This window comes from Dermacentor albipictus, chromosome 10 (genome assembly GCF_038994185.2).
Source record: "Dermacentor albipictus isolate Rhodes 1998 colony chromosome 10, USDA_Dalb.pri_finalv2, whole genome shotgun sequence".
Classification (NCBI taxonomy): domain Eukaryota; kingdom Metazoa; phylum Arthropoda; class Arachnida; order Ixodida; family Ixodidae; genus Dermacentor; species Dermacentor albipictus.
The window spans coordinates 76,876,776-76,898,372 of NC_091830.1; the positions used below are offsets into that span (position 1 = coordinate 76,876,776).

Consider the following 21,597-nt stretch of genomic DNA (forward strand, 5'->3'; position numbering starts at 1 on the left):
GGGGCGGTAACAAATAGTCGCCTAACTTCCTTGATTTAATCAGGTATGCTATACATGCTTTTCATTCTAGCATTTCTGTATACGTCTCATTAATCTTTTTCCCCTCAGAACTTCCCTATGTACCTCGTACCGCTGCCTATGCCTGTAACATATACGGTTGTATCTCTTCCCTGCTTTTTTTCCACCTTTACTATGAACATCTCTAGAGTGGTTATAACAACTTCTGACCGGTTGATGCTTCCGTCTACTTTAAATCCAAGTGCTTCTAGAAGTTGTACGTTGCGTACTGGTCTCGCTGAGTGGATCCCTTAGCATTCTATAAGGATGCGCTGAGTGGTCTCCGGATTTTTGCTCCAGCATACACATGCCTCATCTTGTTTTGAATATTTGCTCCGGTACGTTTTTGGCCTTAGACAACCAGCTCGAGCCTCAAATAACAAGGTACTTCTCTTCGTGTTATCGTACAGATCTACCCTCCTAATTTCTTTTTTCTCATTCGTGTAAATATCAGTGGTCTTTTTATGTTAAGGGCTACTCTCCCCAGGATCGTGTCCATGCGTTAACACAAAAGTATCATCATAACGACTGGCTCCAGCGTCGTCGCCTTCTTCCACAGCCGGTTCGTTGGCGCCCCTTGGCGTTACCGCGCGCACAAGCTCGTGCAAGTACTGCCGCGTTCGGCGTCATGAATGAATTAATTAATATACACAATGACGTAACCGATTTTACTGCGAAGGTGTTAAGGGCTAGTTCGCCCAGGATCGTGTCCGTGTGTGGACACAGAACTCCCCATACGTGGGCCGATCCCGAAGATAGTTACACGCTGGGCCGACCAGCGGCGGAGGTGACGCAGAGGTGAAAACTCCCCATGCGTGGGCCGATGCCGAAGATAGTGAAATACCGGGCCGACCCGCGGCGAAGCTGGAGTAGGCGTTAAGCACACTCCATATGTGGGCTACATGACACGACATGACACACATGATATCCATGCCATGACATATAATTTGTTTGTCGTACACTCTTGTCATGCTATGCCAGTTTTGGTACAGACCAAATTAATGCAACAACCATGAGAGCACCAAGTTGTAGGAGGCTCGCTGGCTGGCTGGCTGGCTGGCTAGACAGACAGACAGACAGACAGACAGACAGACAGACAGACAGACAGACAGACAGACAGACAGACAGACAGACAGAGACAGACAGACAGACAGACAGACAGACGGACGGACGGACGGACGGACGGACGGACGGACGGACGGACGGACGGACGGACGGACCGACAGACAGACAGACAGACAGACAGACAGACAGACAGACAGACAGACAGACAGACAGACAGACAGATAGATAGATAGATAGATAGATAGATAGATAGATAGATAGATAGATACTGTCAAAGTGGCAAATGTTCGCCAAGAAATGCTTCGCATTTAAAATAATGTAACAGAAAGAGAACGCACAAGGACAATTTAGCACTACACTCACGCACTTCTGGCACACAGCAAGTGTCGTCAGCCTGCGTTAGAACGTGCTCCGTGTTGACGCCAGCTGCGCAGTCTCGATCTGTCTTTTCGCGAGCACCGTGGTTCGCCCTACGTTATGGGCTGCAAACGTAGCGATCGGCGACATGTCAAGCTGCGACATTGTCTCCCTCTACAAGGCAAAAATGCGAGTGGGGTGGCTGCAGCGCTTGTCGGTATCGCCACCGCGCCAGCGCTTACGCGTCTGCGCCCGTTACGTCACGCTGAATGATCACTACATGCCACAATAGTATTTAGCGTCTTCGGTATTCGGGTAAACGGAAACGGAAGTGAACTGGGCCTGGGCGTTTCACGGGATGAGCGGAGGCGCAAACGTGAATGGCCTGTGGCTCCAGAACGGGCTGCACTGTGCAGCTACCTGGTGATTAAGAGCTCAACCAAACGCAGAACTAATATAGCAGTAACCAAGTGAATTCTACTTTGCTGCTGACGTAAATTTTTAGCGGGAGCGTAAACGTGAACTCGTTGCTTTTGTTTAAAATGTTTTACACTCGGTTACAGCAATATTAGCTCTTTGGCTGATCGAGCTCTGCGCCAGCAGGTGGCTGGACCGGGCAGACCGACCAGGCTGTTCACGTACCTCTACGCTAAAGCTCCTTCAACACAGCAATAGTACTATGTAGGGGCTTTAGCTTACACTTCTATCATCATCATCATCATCATCATCATCACCATCATCATCATCATCAGCCTGGTTACGCCCACTGCAGGGCAAAGGCCTCTCCCATACTTCTCCAACAACCCCGGTCATGTACTAATTGTGGCCATGCCGTCCCTGCAAACTTCTTAATCTCATCCGCCCACCTAACTTTCTGCCGCCCCCTGCTGCGCTTCCCTTCCCTTGGGATCGAGTCCGTAACCCTTAATGACCATCGGTTATCTTCCCTCCTCATTACATGTCCTGCCCATGCCCATTTCTTTTACACTTCTACCCATCCGTCAAAATGCCCAGCTCGCCTGCGGTTACCGGAATACCAAACACCCTCGGCGCTGCAACAGAATGCTCGGAATGCACGCTGCGTCGATAGCTCTCGCTTGGGATCGACGGCCAGGCGGCTGGCGGAGAAGTTGGAGAGGCTTCGCGTGCTGACTCCTAGACAACTGGCATCATGACGTCGCATCATGACGTAGAGTCAGGGAAGGCGGAGCTAAGCCCCGATCACTCTGCAAGCGAGTTTAGGAAAGAAAGCATGATTATGGACGAGGGTAGCCTGTAATCGTGCGTAGCTTTGTTACTGTGAGACGCTTCACACAAATTGTGATGCGAATGTTTAACTGTAGCTGCACCCTACGCGTCTACAAAATTTGTCCTAACTGTTTGAGGGACCATTTAATTCAGTGCAGCTCTATTAAACACAGGTCGAGAGCACATGGTTGTAATTATTTTTCGCTCATTAATAACCGTGAAGCGTGATTAAAGGACCGGCGACCAATTCAGTGATCGGTCGCGCTGCCATCCAAAACCTTTTACTGGAATAAAGCAGATGGCAGCAGAACCAGACGAAATCCCTATACAGTGAATCAAGCAGTCGTGGCCAAAGAGCAAGGTACAGCTGACTACTGCCACCGAGTAAGTTACTAAAACAAAGAAAATTTCGATTGGGTGGCGTGAAACCCGGAGGAACCTTATCTATAAAGGCAAAGGTGATAAGGATAAGGCTAGCTCGTACATGTCGGTTACAGTACAATCGGTGATAAATAGAATGGCAAATTCAAGCCATAAAATTTGAAACATCGAAATGGGCGGAAACAAATTATGTACTGGGGGAACTACAGAGCGGGTTCAGACCAGGCAGACGCTTAGAAGAAATTTTTGTGATAACTCATATAGATTTTTGTAGCTCAGCATAGACGCTTTATGGATAGCATTTCTAAATTTTAAGGGAGCCTACGACAACGTAGACAGGGAATTGTTATAGGATATTCTCAAGCATGAAGGCATAAATGACGATTTCGTGGAGCAGCTAAAGGAGAAACGAGTAAAAATTGGTGGGAAGGCTGGAAATGCACATAATTAGTGCAAGTTTACCGATGGTCTAAGCAAGGATTCCCCGCTGTCTCCATTACTGTTCACGCTTTATGTTAAGAGTATAGACGACTGGAAAACAGTGAATTAAGGTTTGAGTTGTACATTCGTGGTGGGCAAACAGTGCTACAGAAGGTCCCTGGGCTTTTGTATGCGGACGATCTAGTGCTACTAGCGGACAATTCAAGTGATTTACCGAGACTTGCGAACATAAATGACAACATAGCGACGAATCTAGGTCTTAAGTTCAGCACAGATAAATCTGACATTACGATCTTTTGTGAACAGACATAGTAATGACGTGATACTAATTCAGCAGGTCATACCCGTAGTCAATCAATATGAGTACCTGGGTGTATGCATAAGCGAAGGAAATGCCTACTCAAGCGTCCACTAAGATAATCTAAAACTGAAAGGGAAGCGGAGAAAAGCAATAATTAAACGGAACACTTCGACGTTAGAACAAACACGATGTTGTGCGAGGAACTGAGAAAAGTTTAATGGTACAAGGGATAACATTCGCAAATGCAATTCTCTGCTTTAAACCAGAAATAATGTCGGTGTTGGAGATTAACCGGAATTTGGTGGGCCGACTGGCTTCGGGGGCCCACGTTAAAACCACAAATGAGGCAGTGCAGGGGACACTGGTGGCACCTCAGCAAAATTAAATTTGGAGGAGGATTAAAGAACACGGCTGATAAGAAATAGCCGGCTAAAGCTCACAAATATCTGTACATCAAGTCGATACGCAACGGAGGAAGAGTTCAAGAAAGTTGGCGCAGCCAAGTATAAGGTAACTGAAAGGGTAAGCTGGCAACCAGGAGTCATCAGAAAGAAAGCGGGAGAAACAGAGACAGCGAATTGGATGCAAAGAATGTAGAAACAAAGACCATTGAGATTTAAAAGAACGATCGACAATAAAGAAATCAGGAGGGCAAATCTGTACAATAAGGAAAAGTGCACTGCCTTGCTAATTGAGGCCCGAACTGTCTGCTTGAGGGCGTGAAACATAACGGGGTGAATATGCACCACATGATGGGGCATGTGTGTGCTACTGCTGCAAAAAAAAAATGATAATGAAGAAATCCAGAATCGACTCGGCACATTGTAATGGAAAGTCAAGATATTAATCCAGTGAGACCTGCAGGGGAGGTCCACTATTCAGAAATGGGATTCAAAGAAGATGGAAGGATAAACTGGTCAGCAGTCAAGATAAGTAAGAGGCGCTTAGGGCATTGGTAAAAAAAAAAAGAGCAGGGAAGAGATTTATAGAACCGGAGTCATTGTCAGCGTAGGTAACGGTGCAACATATAGTCGGTGAGAACCTAACAATTACAAGGTTATTTGTACTTTGTCCTATTAAAACAAAATTTGCACGTGCCAGCCAATTAGATTCGCCTTTGTAGTAGCTGACATCAAGTGCTTTCTCGTGTTTGTAAAAACTGTTTTCAAGATGTAACCCGAATGTCTAGGCTCACTTTATAGGTGGTCCTGATGTCACTGCTTAGCCAGAGGTAATATTTTAGCTTGAAACAACTACCTTTTGTTTTCTGATTTGCCTAGGATTTTCATCAGCCGACCAACGTAATTAAGCTGTGGGCGGACTCCAGCTGGTTCAGCTCTCTTTCAGAGGTGACGAACAGGTGCATTGTGTTTTTGTGGGTTGAGCGTCTTTGTAATTCGCAGGTTGTCACCGACTGCTCTAATGGAGGTTTTAAATACGAATGTTAAGATAGAAATGAGATTGACGAAATGTTAGATGGGGATATATGCAGTATAATCTGAGTAAATCAAGCAGGCTATTATACTATGAGCCCCCGCCGTGTTTCAAAGGGGCTGCGAGTAAAGAACATCATCATCATCATGATCGTCGTCGTCGTCGTCGTCATCATCGTCACTGAGGCTCGAAAAGGAATTTTCTGGACACGGTCAAATTCTGCCATTTTATCAGATACTGCAATGGCGGCATTTTGAGCCAATCAGAGAGGCCGTAGTAGCCGTGTGGCCCAATCAGAGCTGACAAGATGGACGGTTCGACAATATGGCGCAGTTTGACGATGTACAGAGTTCCAGGTATATGTCGAATGAAGTGATGTTCTATAATGCGAGTTTAAGTGCAGGATTTAGCACCTGCAGACCAGCTGTGGAGCGTGACGTCCGGCAGATGCCGTGGCGCTGTCATCAGATTCTGTGCCGACAAAAAAAATAATAATCACCAAACTATATTACTGCTAACCTTTGGGACAGTTTATAAGAATTGGATGAATATTCGAAGTTTCGAATACTAATTGAAAATACACACTATTTGTATTCGCAGTCGAAAAGGAAAGATTCTGTATTTTGGAATATTTGAGGCTAACCAATATTTCGCAGTAATTGACTGTTGAAGTCTCTATGCTGTTCCCCGTCATAATATCAGAATATCAAAAGATATCAGAATTGAAACAAGGACAGAAGTTTTTGAAGCAATTCAGAATCAAACTAGTAAAACCAAGTTTTCTTTTCTATTTTGCGGCGGAAGCCTAGACTCTAAAAGAAAATTACGCCCTTTGGGTCGCATCTTGCGAGACAACAATAAACGTCGTTTGTCATTCATTCATTAATTTTATTTCGGCATTATGGCACATTATAGGATGTACGAAATGTTGGGGGCACATACGAAAAGCCAGAGGCTTGACTGCGTCTGTACCAGATAATGGATAATGGCATTGTAAGCTTGTCGCATACGAACCTTTCCTGTTCGTATGCGATATGCTTACAATGTCAAAATTATACATCTGAAAAATAAATCTAAAAGTGTTGAAATTAACATTAAAAAGGAAATACTTTAATGCACGACATCAAAATCGATCAAAACTTGGATAAACTTGCCAGTACAAAATCAAAACTTAACAGCAGCAGCATTACAATGCTGGTTCTTTAAAAGAGTAAGCAATGTATAGGCGATCATTTGTTGGCGATATATAGCTAGTACGGGTCCGTAGCGTAAACAAAAAGTGATTCCGCGCGTGCCATAACCATGCTCTTTTTCAGTCAAATTAGCAAGTTCTTTCAAGCACAGATTGTTCGTTTTAATCCCTTGTTTGTAGCGTGTCATTAGTAAAGAATCGTACAAGTCGACAACAGGTATTACGTTTAGGTTTTTACAGATGGGCCCTGTGTGTGCGTTGTACGGAGCACTGACAATCAAACCGAAAGCCCTTTCCTGTAGTCTAGAAAGCCCCAGAATGTTGGAAATTGTGGTAGTTTCCCAGACAAGGTTCCAATAGCATAGTTTTGAAAGGAAAAGTGAATTATACAAGACCGGTTTTACTTTCTCAGGCAAAAGGAAACGTGTGCGTGATAATATACCAACCGTGCGAGAAAGGCTGGAACAAACAGAATCAGACTTCAAATCCCAGGACGTGTTTTTAATTACAAATACACCAAGACATTTCACAGCAGGAACCACCTCAATTTTTGATGTACCAAGAAAAAGCGCTAAATCAAAGTTGACTTTCTTGTAATTAGCGAGTTGATCAAACTCCAGGTATGCAGTTTCGCGAGTACGTAATTTGCTCTGGTTTGAATTTGCAATAAATCTGATCCTAAAAAAAGACGCTAGTATCGTCAGCATTTAAATGGGGTATTTTCATCTGTTCTTACTACGTCATTATTATATACATTAAAAAGTAGAGGCCTTACGATGCTTCTCTGCGGTACTCCGCTGTTTAGGGATCGAAAGCTTGATTTATAGTTATTCAGTTGTACCTGCTGCTGGCGATAATTCAAGTAGCTTTGCATAAGTGTGAAACATGCTCTACGGAATCCGTAATGCTCTACCTTTTTTAGAAGTGTAATATGATTAATGCGATCAAAGGCTTTCGAATAGTCGATAAATATTCCAACTATGTAAAGTTGACGCTCGAAACTATCTAATATGATTTCTTTTTGAAGAAGTAACGCGGATTCCGTGGAACGTTTTTTTTTTTTACTAAAACCGAATTGAAACGGCGTTATGAAGTTATGGCGACTCAAAAAACTATTCATTCTTATGTGTATCAACTTTTTAATAGCTTTGGAAAAAATGGGTAATATGGAAATAGGCCTGTAGTTGATACATTTTTTTGTCACCGCCTTTGAAAATAACGGTAACTTTAGCAACTTGTAGCTGTCTCGGGAAATCGCTAGAAGAAAAGATTAGATTGATCACTTGTGTTAGGGCTGGGGCAATGATGTCAAGCACGTACTTGACCGGTCGAATTTGTAGATCTTCAGGGTCGGCGCAGTAGCTAGTTTTGAGGGTTAAGAACACTGTTACAACTTCTGGCTAGGAGACGGGGAACAAATACGCAGATTCACATACTCTCGAAGGCATAAATTTAATGCAGGAAGTATTATGCACACTGCTTGCGATAGAGGCAAGAAGAATTGCTAAAAAGTCAGCTAGCTTACGGCCTGTGAAAGTATCGTTATCTAATTTGATCTCAGTGGGACCAGTGTTTTTTTTTGAATAACCTTCTAGGAAGGAATTGAGCCTTTTCCAGACAAGTTCCCGTTTTCTAGATACTTCGTGTTTAAACAAGTTATAAAAGCATCGTTCTTTTTGTCTGCGCACAAGGCTATTTGTTTTATTTCGATGTTTCTTAAACGCTTGTAAATCGGAGGCACTCTTTTCCTGGGAACCTTTGAAACAGTACATATTTTTCAATGATAACTTTCAAGCATTCCGAAGTACGGAATGCCTTATGGGGACGGGTCTTTTTGATGTAAAGAAAACTTACGGTGAAGGCTGTTTTAATTTTGTCTATTAGTAGTTCATACGCGCGAGTAGCGTTGCCACAGCCATAGATGGAGCGCCAGTCTGTAGCTAACGAAATAGAACGAAAACGTTGCAATGTCTCCTGGTTTACGTTACGGTATGTGACAGACCTTTCATGTTTGTTTTTTGATTTTGGTTAAAGCTTTCTATTACGTATATGGACAAATGGTCCCTAATATGTGGTCCGAGAACTCCTGAGTCAGTTGTCTGATTTTGACAGTTTGTTATAAATACATGTTGACGTACTTAGCTGGATAAGTGTCGGTTGTTTTATCACATTTACCTACACATTTACTTCGAGCATTTCCGTAAGTTGAGCCTGTGGCACTGAGTTGCTCAAGCAATCAATGTTAAGGTCATCTCCTAAAATTAGTTTGAAATTATTGTCGTTAATCCAAGCAAGAAATTTGTCTAAAAAGATAAAAATGAAGGTAGTGTTCCTCCAGGTGGGCGGTACATAACCAATAAAATACTTGTCCGCATTTGTTTAACGCTGCGAGCCCGGTACTTCCCAGTAACGAACGGCATGCGCGTTATCAGCATGGCATAGCATTCCCGTTCGGAAAGTAGCGGGCGCGGCGTTTTCAAGGAAGAAAACGCAACCAAGGCAGATGACGATTATTGTTGTGTGGCAGATATACACCCCAAATGGTGTACCTTTGTCTAAGAGTGTGCATGACAACCTGTAAATTCTGGTTGCAGTCAGTCACTTTGTGCTTTTGGCACTCTGGTAATGTAGCAGTTTAACAGTTTAGACCGTAATGAGCTATGTTACCATGCAACGGGTCATTTAAATTTGTTTGCTTAAGAGTGTTTAAGCATCTCTTTTGTTCTTCAACCGTTTCTGTTATTTTCTTCAGCAACTATTGGCTTAGCGTTTATGGAAAGTTAGTCACGCAGCAGCCGTTTATTCTTGTAAAGCTTGTTGTCAACTAGGCTCTAAGCACGTTGAAAGCCTATTCATGCAGTTTTTGAATGACAACTAGTGATCTTGGTTTAGAACTGATCTTTTGTCCTTGATAGCTGTCTATTTTTGCAATAGTCAGCGCAGGCGTGGTAACTAATTTTACCAAAATAAGTATTCCTGCTCTAAATATCCGTGTCTGGCGTTAGGCTATTCGATATATGATTCAAACCAACAGAGCATAGTGCAGTAAAAAGAGTAAACAATTACATTGACACTTTTGTTCTACTCAGTTCGCCGATTGGAAAACCAACATTTGCCAAGTAAGCTCTGAAAACTAGGGCCACAGCTGTCATTATTACTATAGGTGGGCAAATATCAACTGTTTCAAATGCGCATCGAATGCAAATAGTAAGTGTGCGCATCGATACTTGCTATTCGCATTCGATGCGCATTTGAAACAGTTGATATTTGCCCACATCTAGTAATAATGATAGATGTGGCCCCAGTTCTCCGAGCTTACTTGGCAAATGTTGGTTTTCCAATCGGCGAACTGAGTAGAACAAAAGTGTCAATGTAATCGTTAACTCTTTTTTACTGTACTGTGCCCTGTTGTTTTGATTACAAGCACGCGGACTCATGGGAAACGACACGTGTATCTGCCTCGCGCCATTACTGCACGAGTGCCGCTTAATGGCCACGGAACTGTTGGCAACAATGTCGCTTCGGTTTAGTCTTAAAAGACACAAATGAGCATTCTGACCTAGCAGCAAAGAGCACAGAAGCGGGAGGGCTCAAAAACAAGGCTCAGTGACGCAGGCGCCGATTTTCAACGCAGTTTGTTTAAAAATTGCAAACTGGAAAAATATATGGGTAGTGTAGGACACAAAAAAGATGAGGATAGCAGATGGAACCCAGACTCCTGGTTCTGCTGGGCAGAGTACGTTACCCTCCTTGCCTGGTGACTGAATAAATGGCACTTTGACTGCAAGGTTTTGGATAATGCTGATTACTAGAGACAGGTTTTTAACCTCTGGAGGCTTGACTTAGACATACCAGATACTTCATGGAGGAGGCTGACTATGAATTCATATAAACCACGAGTGGGACGGCCTGGGAATCTGCGAGGTGCCAGTGTGCATGAGCTCGCTCTGGGATCGAGGTCTGGCACCCAAAACTCGCGACGTCACGCCCTCAAGCGGAATGCTATGGCGGCTAAGTCACCCGGCACTGCGAGTAGATAGCTTCGTCTTGTCCGCAAGCGTATTGGAGTTTATGGAGTGCCCGGAGATGTACGAACATCCATTTTGGTAGCGCCATCCTGTGCCACAGAAGATCACCAGAAAAACGCACCTTTATGACAGCGGCCAAGCCTATTATGCGAAACTGTTACTGTAAAGCCATTGGCACCTGCGTAACTGCTAACATGAAGTCCCGTTGTTTAGCGATAGCTGTTATGGCTTCACTCCCCTGGTCGTTTTGGTGTGAGCCGCAGTCGTCACCTGAATATGAAAATCCTTTGCATAAAATTACGAAGAAAGCAAAATTATCATTGTGCTACGGGGATTCGAACTTATGATCAATAGATTAACCGTGTAGAATTGTACCTATCAGCCGCTCTGCCGATGCTAGAGCCGTGGAGAACACTGATCCTGAAGAGCGCGATCGCTCCAACCGCTGCCATGATTGGCTAACACCCACTCAACACATGTGTACAGGATACAGCTGGCGTGCACGGCTTCTTCGTGTTCTGGCACGCCGCTTTCCCGGTTGCGGAGGTGACCCTAAGTTTTCTTCTACGTGTAATGACTTTGATTGACCACATAATCTTCATTAGTCATCTAGCGCTCAGCTTCCCAATTAACTGAATGGTGCTAACGTCGTCTTGTTTTTATGCGTTGCATATTGCAATCACTCAGTTCAGCCCTTGGGCGCGGACGGGCAGCCACCATTGAGGGTATGAGCCATTTTATGCGTTGCATATTGCAATCACTCAGTTCAGCGCTTGGGCGCGGCCGGGCAGCCACCATTGACCTTTAGCGCAACCACGTGACGTGACGTCACGACAGCCGGAGGAAAAGCTGGGTCCCAACTCGCGCAATATGCAACGCATTCTTGGCTTAACCAAGCTAAGCCTGGTTTTTTTAAGGATAACGGGAGGCCTTTAATGGGGTAGCCCAAAAATATATTTCAGTCAAGCCTAACGAATTCAGCCATACTTAAGTAAAGAGTTGTTTTAGTACAGGACAGTGGCCAAGCCCAGACAGGTATAGGATGAGGGAAAAAAAGAAAGGCGGTTTTTTTTTCACTTCACAGGGAGGCGCAACTTTCACAAAAAGAACGCGACTCACACTTTTGCTTCTCAAAAGGTAACTACTCACTCGCATCCGCGAATGTTCACTCTAACAAACACCGCACGAAACAGTCTCTAAGCTTCACTGCTCATTATATTTTCATAGCTATGTCGTCACTGCTTCACGTGACAGGCGAGAGAAATTTGTTCTTTCGACGAGAACGCTCATGTAACACAACGACGCTTCTGACGCGTTGTGGTTCGACAAAGTGTCACGAGATGTCATTACGAGCCTTGTTGCTGCTGTACAACCTGTCTGGCGAGCCGGTATTCCATAAAGGGTAATATCAGGGTCCTGCGATACACTTTTTCTGGTCACGAAACTCCCGCGTAATACTATAGGGCAGCGCTCCATGTAGCGCCCGCCGTGGACGCACCGCGGCGCTGGCGCAAGATTGATGCCCTTCTGCCTACGTCAGCGCCTCTGGTGCCGCCTTCCGTCCCTATATGAAACTTGCGAGGGAGTTTCGTGACCACGAAGAAAGTGTCGATGGACCATGGTTATACGTACGGACGAGTTTAAACCCTGTACTGACAAAACGGCGCCGTCGATGCCACAACAAGTGACGTGGCGCTCTGCGTCTGCGCAGTACGTCTCCTTCCACTTCATGGCCATGCTCTTCTTCTTCGGCCCCGGCTTCTGCAGCATCGTCAGCCTGCACCTGAGCATACTGAAGTGCGCCGGAGGAATCATCGCTGGGGTACGCACTGCATGCGCGCATCTTAGTCGCCATGCGGCTTAGGAACAAATCTCAGCGCGCCTGTCTAGAGTGCAGGAAGGCTGTGCTTCGGTGTTCTGCAGCGCACTCTATCGGAAGGGCTGCCAGACAGAGGCGTGCAGCCTACTGATAATGAGCGTGCGTTATACCGTGCAGCTTGATATCCGCTAGTGGCGCGTCGATGCTTTGCATTGGTTCGAGTATAGTTTAATACCTTTTATTTATTATTTTATTTATTTATGGAATACTGTAGACGAAAAGTCCAAGGAGGGTTAGCAGAATATACAAGTATTTTTACACAGAAGAACAGCGTGAAACTAGCTTGTAATTGTAATTTAAGCAACTTGATTATAATACAACTCTAATTAATACACGGTATAACGACATTATTTCCACAAATGGTATACAGTATGTCACAGGCGCTGAGGGAACGCTTCAGTTAGTTTATTCCATACACCTATTGTTTGTGAAGAAAAAAAGAATACCGTTAAGTGTCAGTCCTTGGGAAAATTGGTGTTAGAGAATGAGGATAGTGGTGTCGAGTGGGTCTGCTTATCAAAAGAGATTCGTATGCTGCGGTGTCTAAGGCGAATCAATGATTAGTGAAGTTTGAAAGAAACTATACTCCACTTTTCGTTCTTCGAATTTGTAATAGGTAATGTCGTTTGAGGTTAGTAATGCAGTGGGGGAGTCAGTAGCATTAAATTTACTGTAAATAAATCTTAGTGTTTTTCTTTGAATTCTTTCTAGGTTCTTAATGTTAATATTTGTGTGAGGGTCGCAAATTATGGAAGCGTACTCAAGTTTTCGGCTAATTAAGGAAAAGTGAAATAGTAATTTAACACTAGATGGGGCACTCTTGAGCTTGTGGCGTAGAAGGCATAGTTTCTGGAAGCGGGAGAGCAGGTGGAATTAATGTGCAAATTTCACGACACAGGTTAATATTAGACCTAAATGTTTATAGCAGGCTACTTTCAGCAAAGGTGCTGCAGCCAAATTGTAAGAGTAGTCAAAGGGGACTTTTTTGCAAGTTATGGGGAGATAGACAGACTTAGTTGCAATAAGAAGCATTGCCCATTGCTCACATCATTTTAACACATTGCCCAAGTTATAGTGAAGGTCAGATTGGTGACTAGTGCAGGTAACTTCTCTAAGAAAAACACAATCATCAGCAACTAGACGAATTTGAACTGCGGTGTTAACCACATGGGTGAACCTTATCAGTCAGCCTAAACGGCAAGTGAAAGAAGACATAGCGCGAGCTTGGCAGTTTCACACGAAGACGGTACCTTATCGTGCATATATCGTATCATCGACCTTTCTTCGCAAAAAGAAATGTAACAAGGCAGTCATCTTTCTTTGAAGTTACATCGTTTGTGGAGAGGCAAAAAAAAATCAGATTTGTGTGACTTTGCAGAATCGGACCTCACCTTCCAGCGAACCTGTCCCATTTGTGCAGTTGCGTTTAGTATTTCAATTACCTTTAATTAAACCACGTAGTTTCGAGCACTTGCTTAGGATTTATTTTCTTTAGAAAAGGACCTGCTCCAACACACTTTTACCTTCACGAACACATTAGCGATATTGTTCCCTTCATTTTCGCCAAATTTCTTCTCGGCGGCTCTGAAAGGGTCATTGAAACACTTTTCTAACTATTCAGAGAATGACGTCACTAATAAAGGATGTCGTCTCACGAACCTCGCGCTGCAACAATTTTTAGAATACTTCAAGTAATAAGTGAAGTTGTCGCACAGATACGCGGCTTTCTCTCTCCCCGAATCTCGTCTTCGTTAACGCTCCGGAAGTTACACAAGGGAGAAGCCAAGGGGGCAAAGCCTCGCCCAAAAGTTGAGTGTCTGGGCGGTGAAGACGGGCTTTACGGCAAAAGGGCTCGTCGCGCCACCCCGTGGCGGCCGTGGTAGACTACGCTGCGTAGCATGCCGCTGCTATCGCGGATGCCACGTGTAGTAGACGTAGTTACGCGCAACTGTCGCGCTTAGACCGACAGTCTAAAAATCAAATGACTGTTTTGTCTTTTTGCACTCGCTTACATATATGTGTTTCATTTGTATAGCTCAAAAATAGCGATAATGTATTACTGAGACCCGCCGTGGTTGCTCAGTGGCTATGGTGTCGGGCTGCTGGGCACGAGGTCGCGGGATCGAATCCCGGCCGCGGCGGCCGCATTTCGATGGGTGCGAAATGCGAAAACACCCGTGTACTTAGATTTAGGTGCACGTTAAAGAACCCCAGGTGGTCGAAATTTCCGGAGTCTTCCACTAAGGCGTGCCTCATGATCAAAAACTGGTATTGGCGCGTTAAACCCCATAATGTAATTTATTACTGAGAACGATCTCGCGACCACGAAATCAGCCAGTAGCTTTTGGTGGGTCCGGCTGCTTGTGATGACTCTGCACGACGACATTGCGGGAAGCGAGAGCGAGTGATTTTTTGTTGTTTTCGACACGAGATTGTAAATTCCCTGCCGTATGCAGTGCGATAAAATATTGCTCGCGCGTTTACGGGAGCATCGTGTGCATATCGGCGATCTTTTCTTAGCATGTTCCAAAAGTGACTCAGGGCCTCTTTAATAGTTCTTCCAGTACGGCTAGTTAAATTCTCGGCTGTTTCTTAAAACGCTCTAATAACACTGGAGATGTTGTATAAGTAATTTACTACAAAAGCTGGAATAAAACCATACACTTAGAACTTTGCCTACGCATAACCCACAGCGTACCTCTTATTTCCCTTTGCCCATAAACAACACCGTGACTTGATCGGTCCACTCGGGACACCCTGGGCACTTCGGGTAACGCCGCCGACTGTACTCGCGGACTTATTTTCTTGGCTATGAAGCGAAGGCTACGGAAACTAAGCGCGCCTCTCCCACCGCTGCTGGAAGTAGGCCTGCAGTTTCGCTCTCGTTTTCTCAGTGAGGAATGGAAAACAACAATTTTTGTTGTTCTTTGCAGCACCTAATTTGAAATGTGACGTAACATTCACCAGGCAGCTATTGGGATTTTATTGTATTTCTAGTTTGCTCTTCCGAGTTTTCGCGCTCCCGAGAGTGTCGCGCATTTTGCACATTCATCAAACGCAAAATGGCGCCCGTGTCTGCTATTGAGTGTTTGTCGCTTGCTGTCCCGCCACTCAACTCCCCTGGGAGGCTGGTGTCTAACTTTAGCAACAAAAGACTGTTGAGGCACACACAAAAAAATTTGTCCAGCGTCTGCGCGGAAACCAAGCGAACCCGTATGGAAATCGCAACCATCGGCATGTACAAACAAGGGAGCGAGCTGACTGCTGTGCCGGCTCCACCGATGCCAGCATCACTTGCGCGTCTAAATCCTAATCGATGCCATACGGCTGCTTCGAAGCTCCGACTCAGGCTGCGATGCTGGCTGTACAAAACTTGGTATGCGAATAAACATTGATTCACGCCGAGTTAATTATATCTGCCTTGACTAAACCAATGAGGTTGTGAGCTGTTGGCGAAACCAAAACCGGTGCCGAGCGCGCCCGGACTACATTGCGGACGAATACAGTCATGTGTAGAAGCTCCGCCCCCATAGCTTTCGCTTCGTAGCCAAGAAAAGTTGTCCGCGAGTATATTGGTGTGCATGTTCCTTGTCTTCATGGATCTTGTTTGTGCAAAAGGCATTCTTCCAGGTTTCGAAAAAAATCATTTAGGAACCACGTGTTGTGCAACAGAAACCTTGAGTGGAAAACTTTCAAGACGGTCTGCAATTTCCTCATCGGCACTATTAGTCTGATTATAATATTTGAAAAGTTGATTAATTATAATAGCTGCATATGTAATTACGCGCAATATAAAAATAGTTGGATTTGCTCTAAGCAAAAACAAACAGTAGCTTGATTTTGTCAAGCAGCGTGGCACTTGCATATCTTTAAATTTCGACACAAGTTGCAGGGACACACGGTACACAGAAAAACGGAGTTCTCACCGGCTGTCAAGATTACGGTTTTGCGCTCTCGAGAACTAAGTCTATCGGACGGTGTTTATTATGACAGCAGTTCGTGACGTCATTGACTGTCTATATTTGCAGATAACGGCCGTGGTGGTGGCCGGCGTCCACCTCGTGCACGCCATCTACTGCCTCACGGGCTCGGTGACCCGACACCACAACATCAAGCTGTCCGACCTGCATGATACTTTCGCGGACCTCGTCCAGTGAAAACTGCGCGAACTTCCAGTGCCTCGCGCGTTACGTCGTCGTGTACTTGACGCTTTTTTATTCTTTTGTGTATGCATACTGCAACCCTAAGAAGGTTATCGCAGGGTCGTTCGAACATAAACCTGCATTGCGTATTTTGCCCCGCTCCTTTACCTGTGCATGACCTTAGCTCTCGGTGGGCAGCCCACGGGTCACAATTGCTGTATAAGCGGCTGCACCAAATATAAGGTTACAAATGTATGGCCATACAAGAAAGGAAATTTGAACGAGTTCGTAAGCATTCATATTTGACGTAAAGCGCAAAAAAAAAAAAAACAAGGACACAAGAAAGGAAGACTAGACAGGAAGCGCTCGTCCTGTGTGGTCTTCATTTGTTTTTTTCTATCTTTTTTGTGCTTTAAGTGAAATATAAGGAGGTCGGAAGCTGAGATTCTTAGAATACGAACAGACTAATCCTTTATATTAGATTCACAGTAGATTCAAGAATTGATCTATTCGGAATTGTCGAATATTCGTTTCTATTCAAATTTATAGGGTAACAACTTTTCGAATATCGAGTGAGTGAGATCGACGCAAGTGAGAAGGGTTCCGAATGATTCTGCTGCAGGAGATGCATGGTCGTCGCGCAGAGGTGCCAACCAGTTCCTGAGCGTATGCACTCGTCGGATGACTTCTGCTCAATTATTTACGGTTATCCATAAAGAATGCCTGGCTTTGAGGCAGCTCATACAGGAATTTGTAGCATCCATTTATATTTGCGTCCCTTTGAAGAAATCGGCGTGCTGCAGTTTCACACCTACCTTACTCAACGAACAGAGCACACTTTTTGCGCCTGATCACGTGCTGTTCCGTTGTTTCCTTGTTATCTTTGTCATGGGGCACGGGATAGCTGGTTAAGAGAGTCGATTATTATTTAGAAGCTCCCGAGTTCGTTGGACGTGCAGCGGCGAACGTTACATGCATGCGAGAATGGCCTTAAACAAGTTACTCTCTGGCCGATCTACGCAATTCATGTTGCACTTTCTAATGTAGAAAATATTCAAGTCGATACAGAAAATTCATTTCATTGCGATAGCAATTATATGGACACTGGAGGCGCATTTCTGACACCGCCATGAAGTTATGTATAAAGTCCAAGGGCGATGAAACCATCGACGCGCGCCGGATGCTGTACGGGCGAGTGAATGCGTGCGAGGGTTAGCGTTATGGTGGCTAGAAGGGAGAGGTGACGCCATGGAAACCGCTCCTCCATTTCAAGCCGGGCGTAGGTGGCGCTGTTGGCCGTAATGCGATGCATCGTACGCGCCGCTGGCTTCGAGCATACGCAAGAACGCAGGCCTGCCGTGCACGCAACGCGTCGGCCTTTGAGTGATGTTGTTGCAAGCAATGTTCTAGCTCATTAAATGCTAGTCGAAGGTGACTACGGCTGACAGAATGCAATTTTAACCCGTGGTGGTGCAGTGGTTAGGGCGCCCGATTGTTGTGCCCAAGGATGAGGGATGGCATCCCGGCCGCGGCGGCCGCTTTTCGATAGAAGCGAAAAACAAGGCGCCCGTTTGCTGTGCAATGTTAGTACACGTCAAAGAACCCCAGGTGGTCGAAATTTCCAGAGTCATTCATGCCTCCACTACGGCATCTCTCATAGCCCGAATCACTTTGGCACGTGAAACCCCTCAAACAAAACCATTAAAATCGAGTGGTTGCCTCTGCAGTACATCTGCTGTGTAACACATCGGCGTATCTAAAACGTTATTCGCGAATCCTTGCAGTTTCAAGAATTGAAGGGTCCGAATGAGTCCCATGTGGTCAAGATAGTGAATGACGACAGTAGGAGACACAGACCAAAATAATTAGGATGGAAATATGTTCCGGGTCCATGCGATTGCATTTTTTAAATAACCTCGTTTATTGCCACAGGACATAAAGGAATATGTAAAAAGGAAATTAAAAGGGGTATTAAATGAGAGAAAAAAAAGTTGGCTGTTCTTTGGCCGGTATCTTCCACTCCTTAAGTTTCAGTAATATGAAGCGTCAGCTTCCTCCTAAAAAATGTGAACGGAGTTCAGAACAGGTAATACAAAGCATAGCAAAAATTTATTGCACATCGTAGTAATAGTGAAGCACTGCACATCATACATTCAGCGTAATTCAAAATACAAGATATCACATTTACACAAGCTTCTGTGTAATTTGAAAGAAAAACTTTAAACATTGAACACCCACTAAGAAATGGGGAGGCAAGGATCTTGAAGAAATATGCAACTTAGAGCACCCGCCTAAGTTTCAGCATTTTCATTTTTTCCTGTTTAGCGTTTCGCTTGCAATTCTGCGCCTTGACATAGAAGTGGAGCCTAGTAAGAACATAAAATTTGATAATTTTGTTTGTGAGGGACACACTGTGATTACGGCAGCCAACAAGAGTCAGCTTTCTCAACTGCAGGAACGAAACCAAATCCATGATGCTGTCAGTGTTGATTTGCCTTACACTAAAGCAGTGGGGGAAAGTGTTCTCAAGAGAGGTCACGAGAGCATTGAGCTTGGCTGATGGGTAGAGCAAGCCTCCTCGGTCAACAGCAGCAGTGAGGCATGCTGCAGCTGGAGCTGCTTCGTCCTCCCCTTGTAGAAGCTGCTGGCTGCACTCTGCACATTTTGTGTTTGTAATGCTCTTTCTTGCTGCGTAGCCAGCCATGTAATGAATAAGTCTGGAATCGCTGGCTTGAACCACCATGGCAGCATGCTGGATGCCGTGGCCGCATTCACTTAGGACTTCATGTGCTTCGGCAAGGTTGCCTACATCCAGAAGCTCATCCAGTCTCCTTTGAGTGGTCTTGTAGTTTCTGTTTTCAGCTCCCAGCAGGCTCCTTAGTAGTCCTGAAGGTACATTGCTTCCCATTGGTGACTTAGCCGAATTCTGGAAGCTTAAAGCATTCACAGATATCAGAAATTGGGAGGGAGTTGGGTGGTCATTGCACCCAGACATTTGCCGGATGACTCCAAACAGTCTCTCCAAAGGGTCCTGACACAAACGGGAAGTCATCATGTAGCGGAAGTTCAACATCGTTGTCACATAGCGGAGCAGGTGCAAGGTACTTGATAAGGTTACACGAAATCCCTCTGCTGTACTGCGACTAAGGAAGCCTTCAGGGCCAGCAGCTGCTTCCCATGCGTCCAAGTAAGCCAAAAAACTTTCAATGCACTTCTCGTGCGTCCCTCCAGGCCTGAGTGCATCTAAGCTGCACCTTGATGTCATGGCCTCAATCAGCCTTCTCATTTTTTCTACAAAGCTGACTGTTGCAGCCGTGCTCCCATGCTTTTATTCAATCTGTTCATTATACAAGAAAAGACCTCTCAGTGTTTCATCACTGAAAAGCCTGAATGCGTAATTAACCCTCATTTTCTCGAAACCATTCGGCCGCACGACTGATTTATTAATATGAGGCATGGCTCTGAGGGTCGTGTCGTGCTGTTCATCAAGGTTTCGGGCACAATCAATAGGATCAACACTGGCACGGCCTTCTGGTAGTTTCAAACCTGTTCGAACAAAAACATTCCTCACACACTTCACGAGGTGTGGAAGGTCAGACATGAAGAACAGGAAGAGTTCTGGGTCAGTGGGGTGCTGCCTTCTACAGACCGTGTTTCCTTTTCGGCCATGTATGCCAAACGAGTGCCACATACACCTGTTCCACGCAGCTCCATCAGTAGTGATGAAATCTACATGCAAGCCGGCATTTTCGCACATGACCACAGCTTCGAGGATTATTTTGCCTGAAGTGTCCGACTTCACATTGCTGTGGGATGCAAAAACGCCAATAATCTGGTGCCACATTCCATTAAAAGGCAAAAACAAAACGACAAGGCCATGATCGCATGTCATGGAGCGCTCACTTTCAGGTGTGAACTTTCCAAGATCCACAAAACCTTCGATGGTGCCATTGGGTACTAAGCTCAAGCTTTCGGATAGCTTGATCTCGTCAATTAGAAGTCCGCCATGGCGCTGGAATGAGTCCATTGATTTAGTTTTTTCTGCCACGGCACCAAACACCTTCTGATTAAGGCCGAACCCACTCCTGTAATTCTTTAGATATCGGCGTAAGGATGTTCGAGAAGGCAAGGTCATTATTTTGTTTCTGCGTATGTGCTCGTAGAGTCTGGGGCTCTTCATGCACATTATCAAGCACTCCAGCGCTCACTCACTTTCGTACTTCATTCCTCTCGTACATTTTCTTTTCGACGCTGCAAAGCATACCTTGACCTGCTGCTGCTGCTTCATGTGTAAGGCCTTGACTGCTTCCTCAAAGACCGCAGAATCAAGCTGCGTATTCTTTTGCTTCAACTGCTGAATGCGTAATTTGGCTCGAAGGAAACTTAGCCTGCGCCTTTTCGCTTGTGTTGTTCGCAGCTTCAACCTATACGAAAGCGACTGGACCCCGGTTTTTACTGTTCTTCTTCTGTAGGATGCCTGATTAAGCAGCTGTCTCCTGAGGTGCTTACAGTATGTACAGGCTTTTTCTGGCGTCTGAGCAACTCCGCGGCAGGATGAGCTGAAAGATCTGCTACCACAGGTCTTGTCTTTGCGCTTGGCGTTTGCTTCAAATTCGCCAGTTTTACCAAATCCTCTGCATGGGATCAAGGAGTACACGTTGCGAAGCAACTCTTCTGCCATTTCCATGTCACTAATATGAACAGTGTTGACTTTTGTGGCTTGCACAAAAACCGTCGCCTGAACTGTCTTCTCATTTGATGTCATCAGCACATACTTTTCAAAATATATTATCTCACCTTCTAGAGCGCACACGCTAAACACCGTGACGTTGCCGGCTCCAGCAATCAGGTGTCTAGTCCAGTAAGCGCTGGGAAGATTACACTTGCGAACATCAGGAATTTCTGGCACTTGGTTAAGATCGCTTTCTGCACTACACGAGTCCGTTGGTTCTGCACAAACAGACACGCTTGATTCCTGGCGCCGGATCTTCGAAGGCAAACCTCAGGTTGAAGTTCTTGATGTCCTTTTCTTTGGCACTTTCTTCGAGATATATGCGGGAACATTGGGGTAT

General features: G+C 45.0%; 1 protein-coding gene across 3 annotated transcripts in view; it reads left to right on the forward strand.

Annotated features, from left to right (window-relative positions):
- LOC135898646 (uncharacterized) overlaps positions 1 to 21,597 on the forward strand; it is a 116,763-nt gene that overhangs the window by 93,127 nt on the left and 2,039 nt on the right. For 2 of the 3 annotated variants that reach the window (XM_065427747.2, XM_065427729.2), the window contains 2 exons: positions 12,216 to 12,326; positions 16,412 to 16,679. In XM_065427747.2, the coding sequence (XP_065283819.1) occupies positions 12,216 to 12,326; positions 16,412 to 16,540 (240 nt within the window). In that variant the 3' untranslated portion in view covers positions 16,541 to 16,679. Of the gene's footprint in view, positions 1 to 12,215; positions 12,327 to 16,411; positions 16,680 to 21,597 lie in introns of those variants that run through there. The other variant, XM_065427738.2, reaches the window with a different exon arrangement.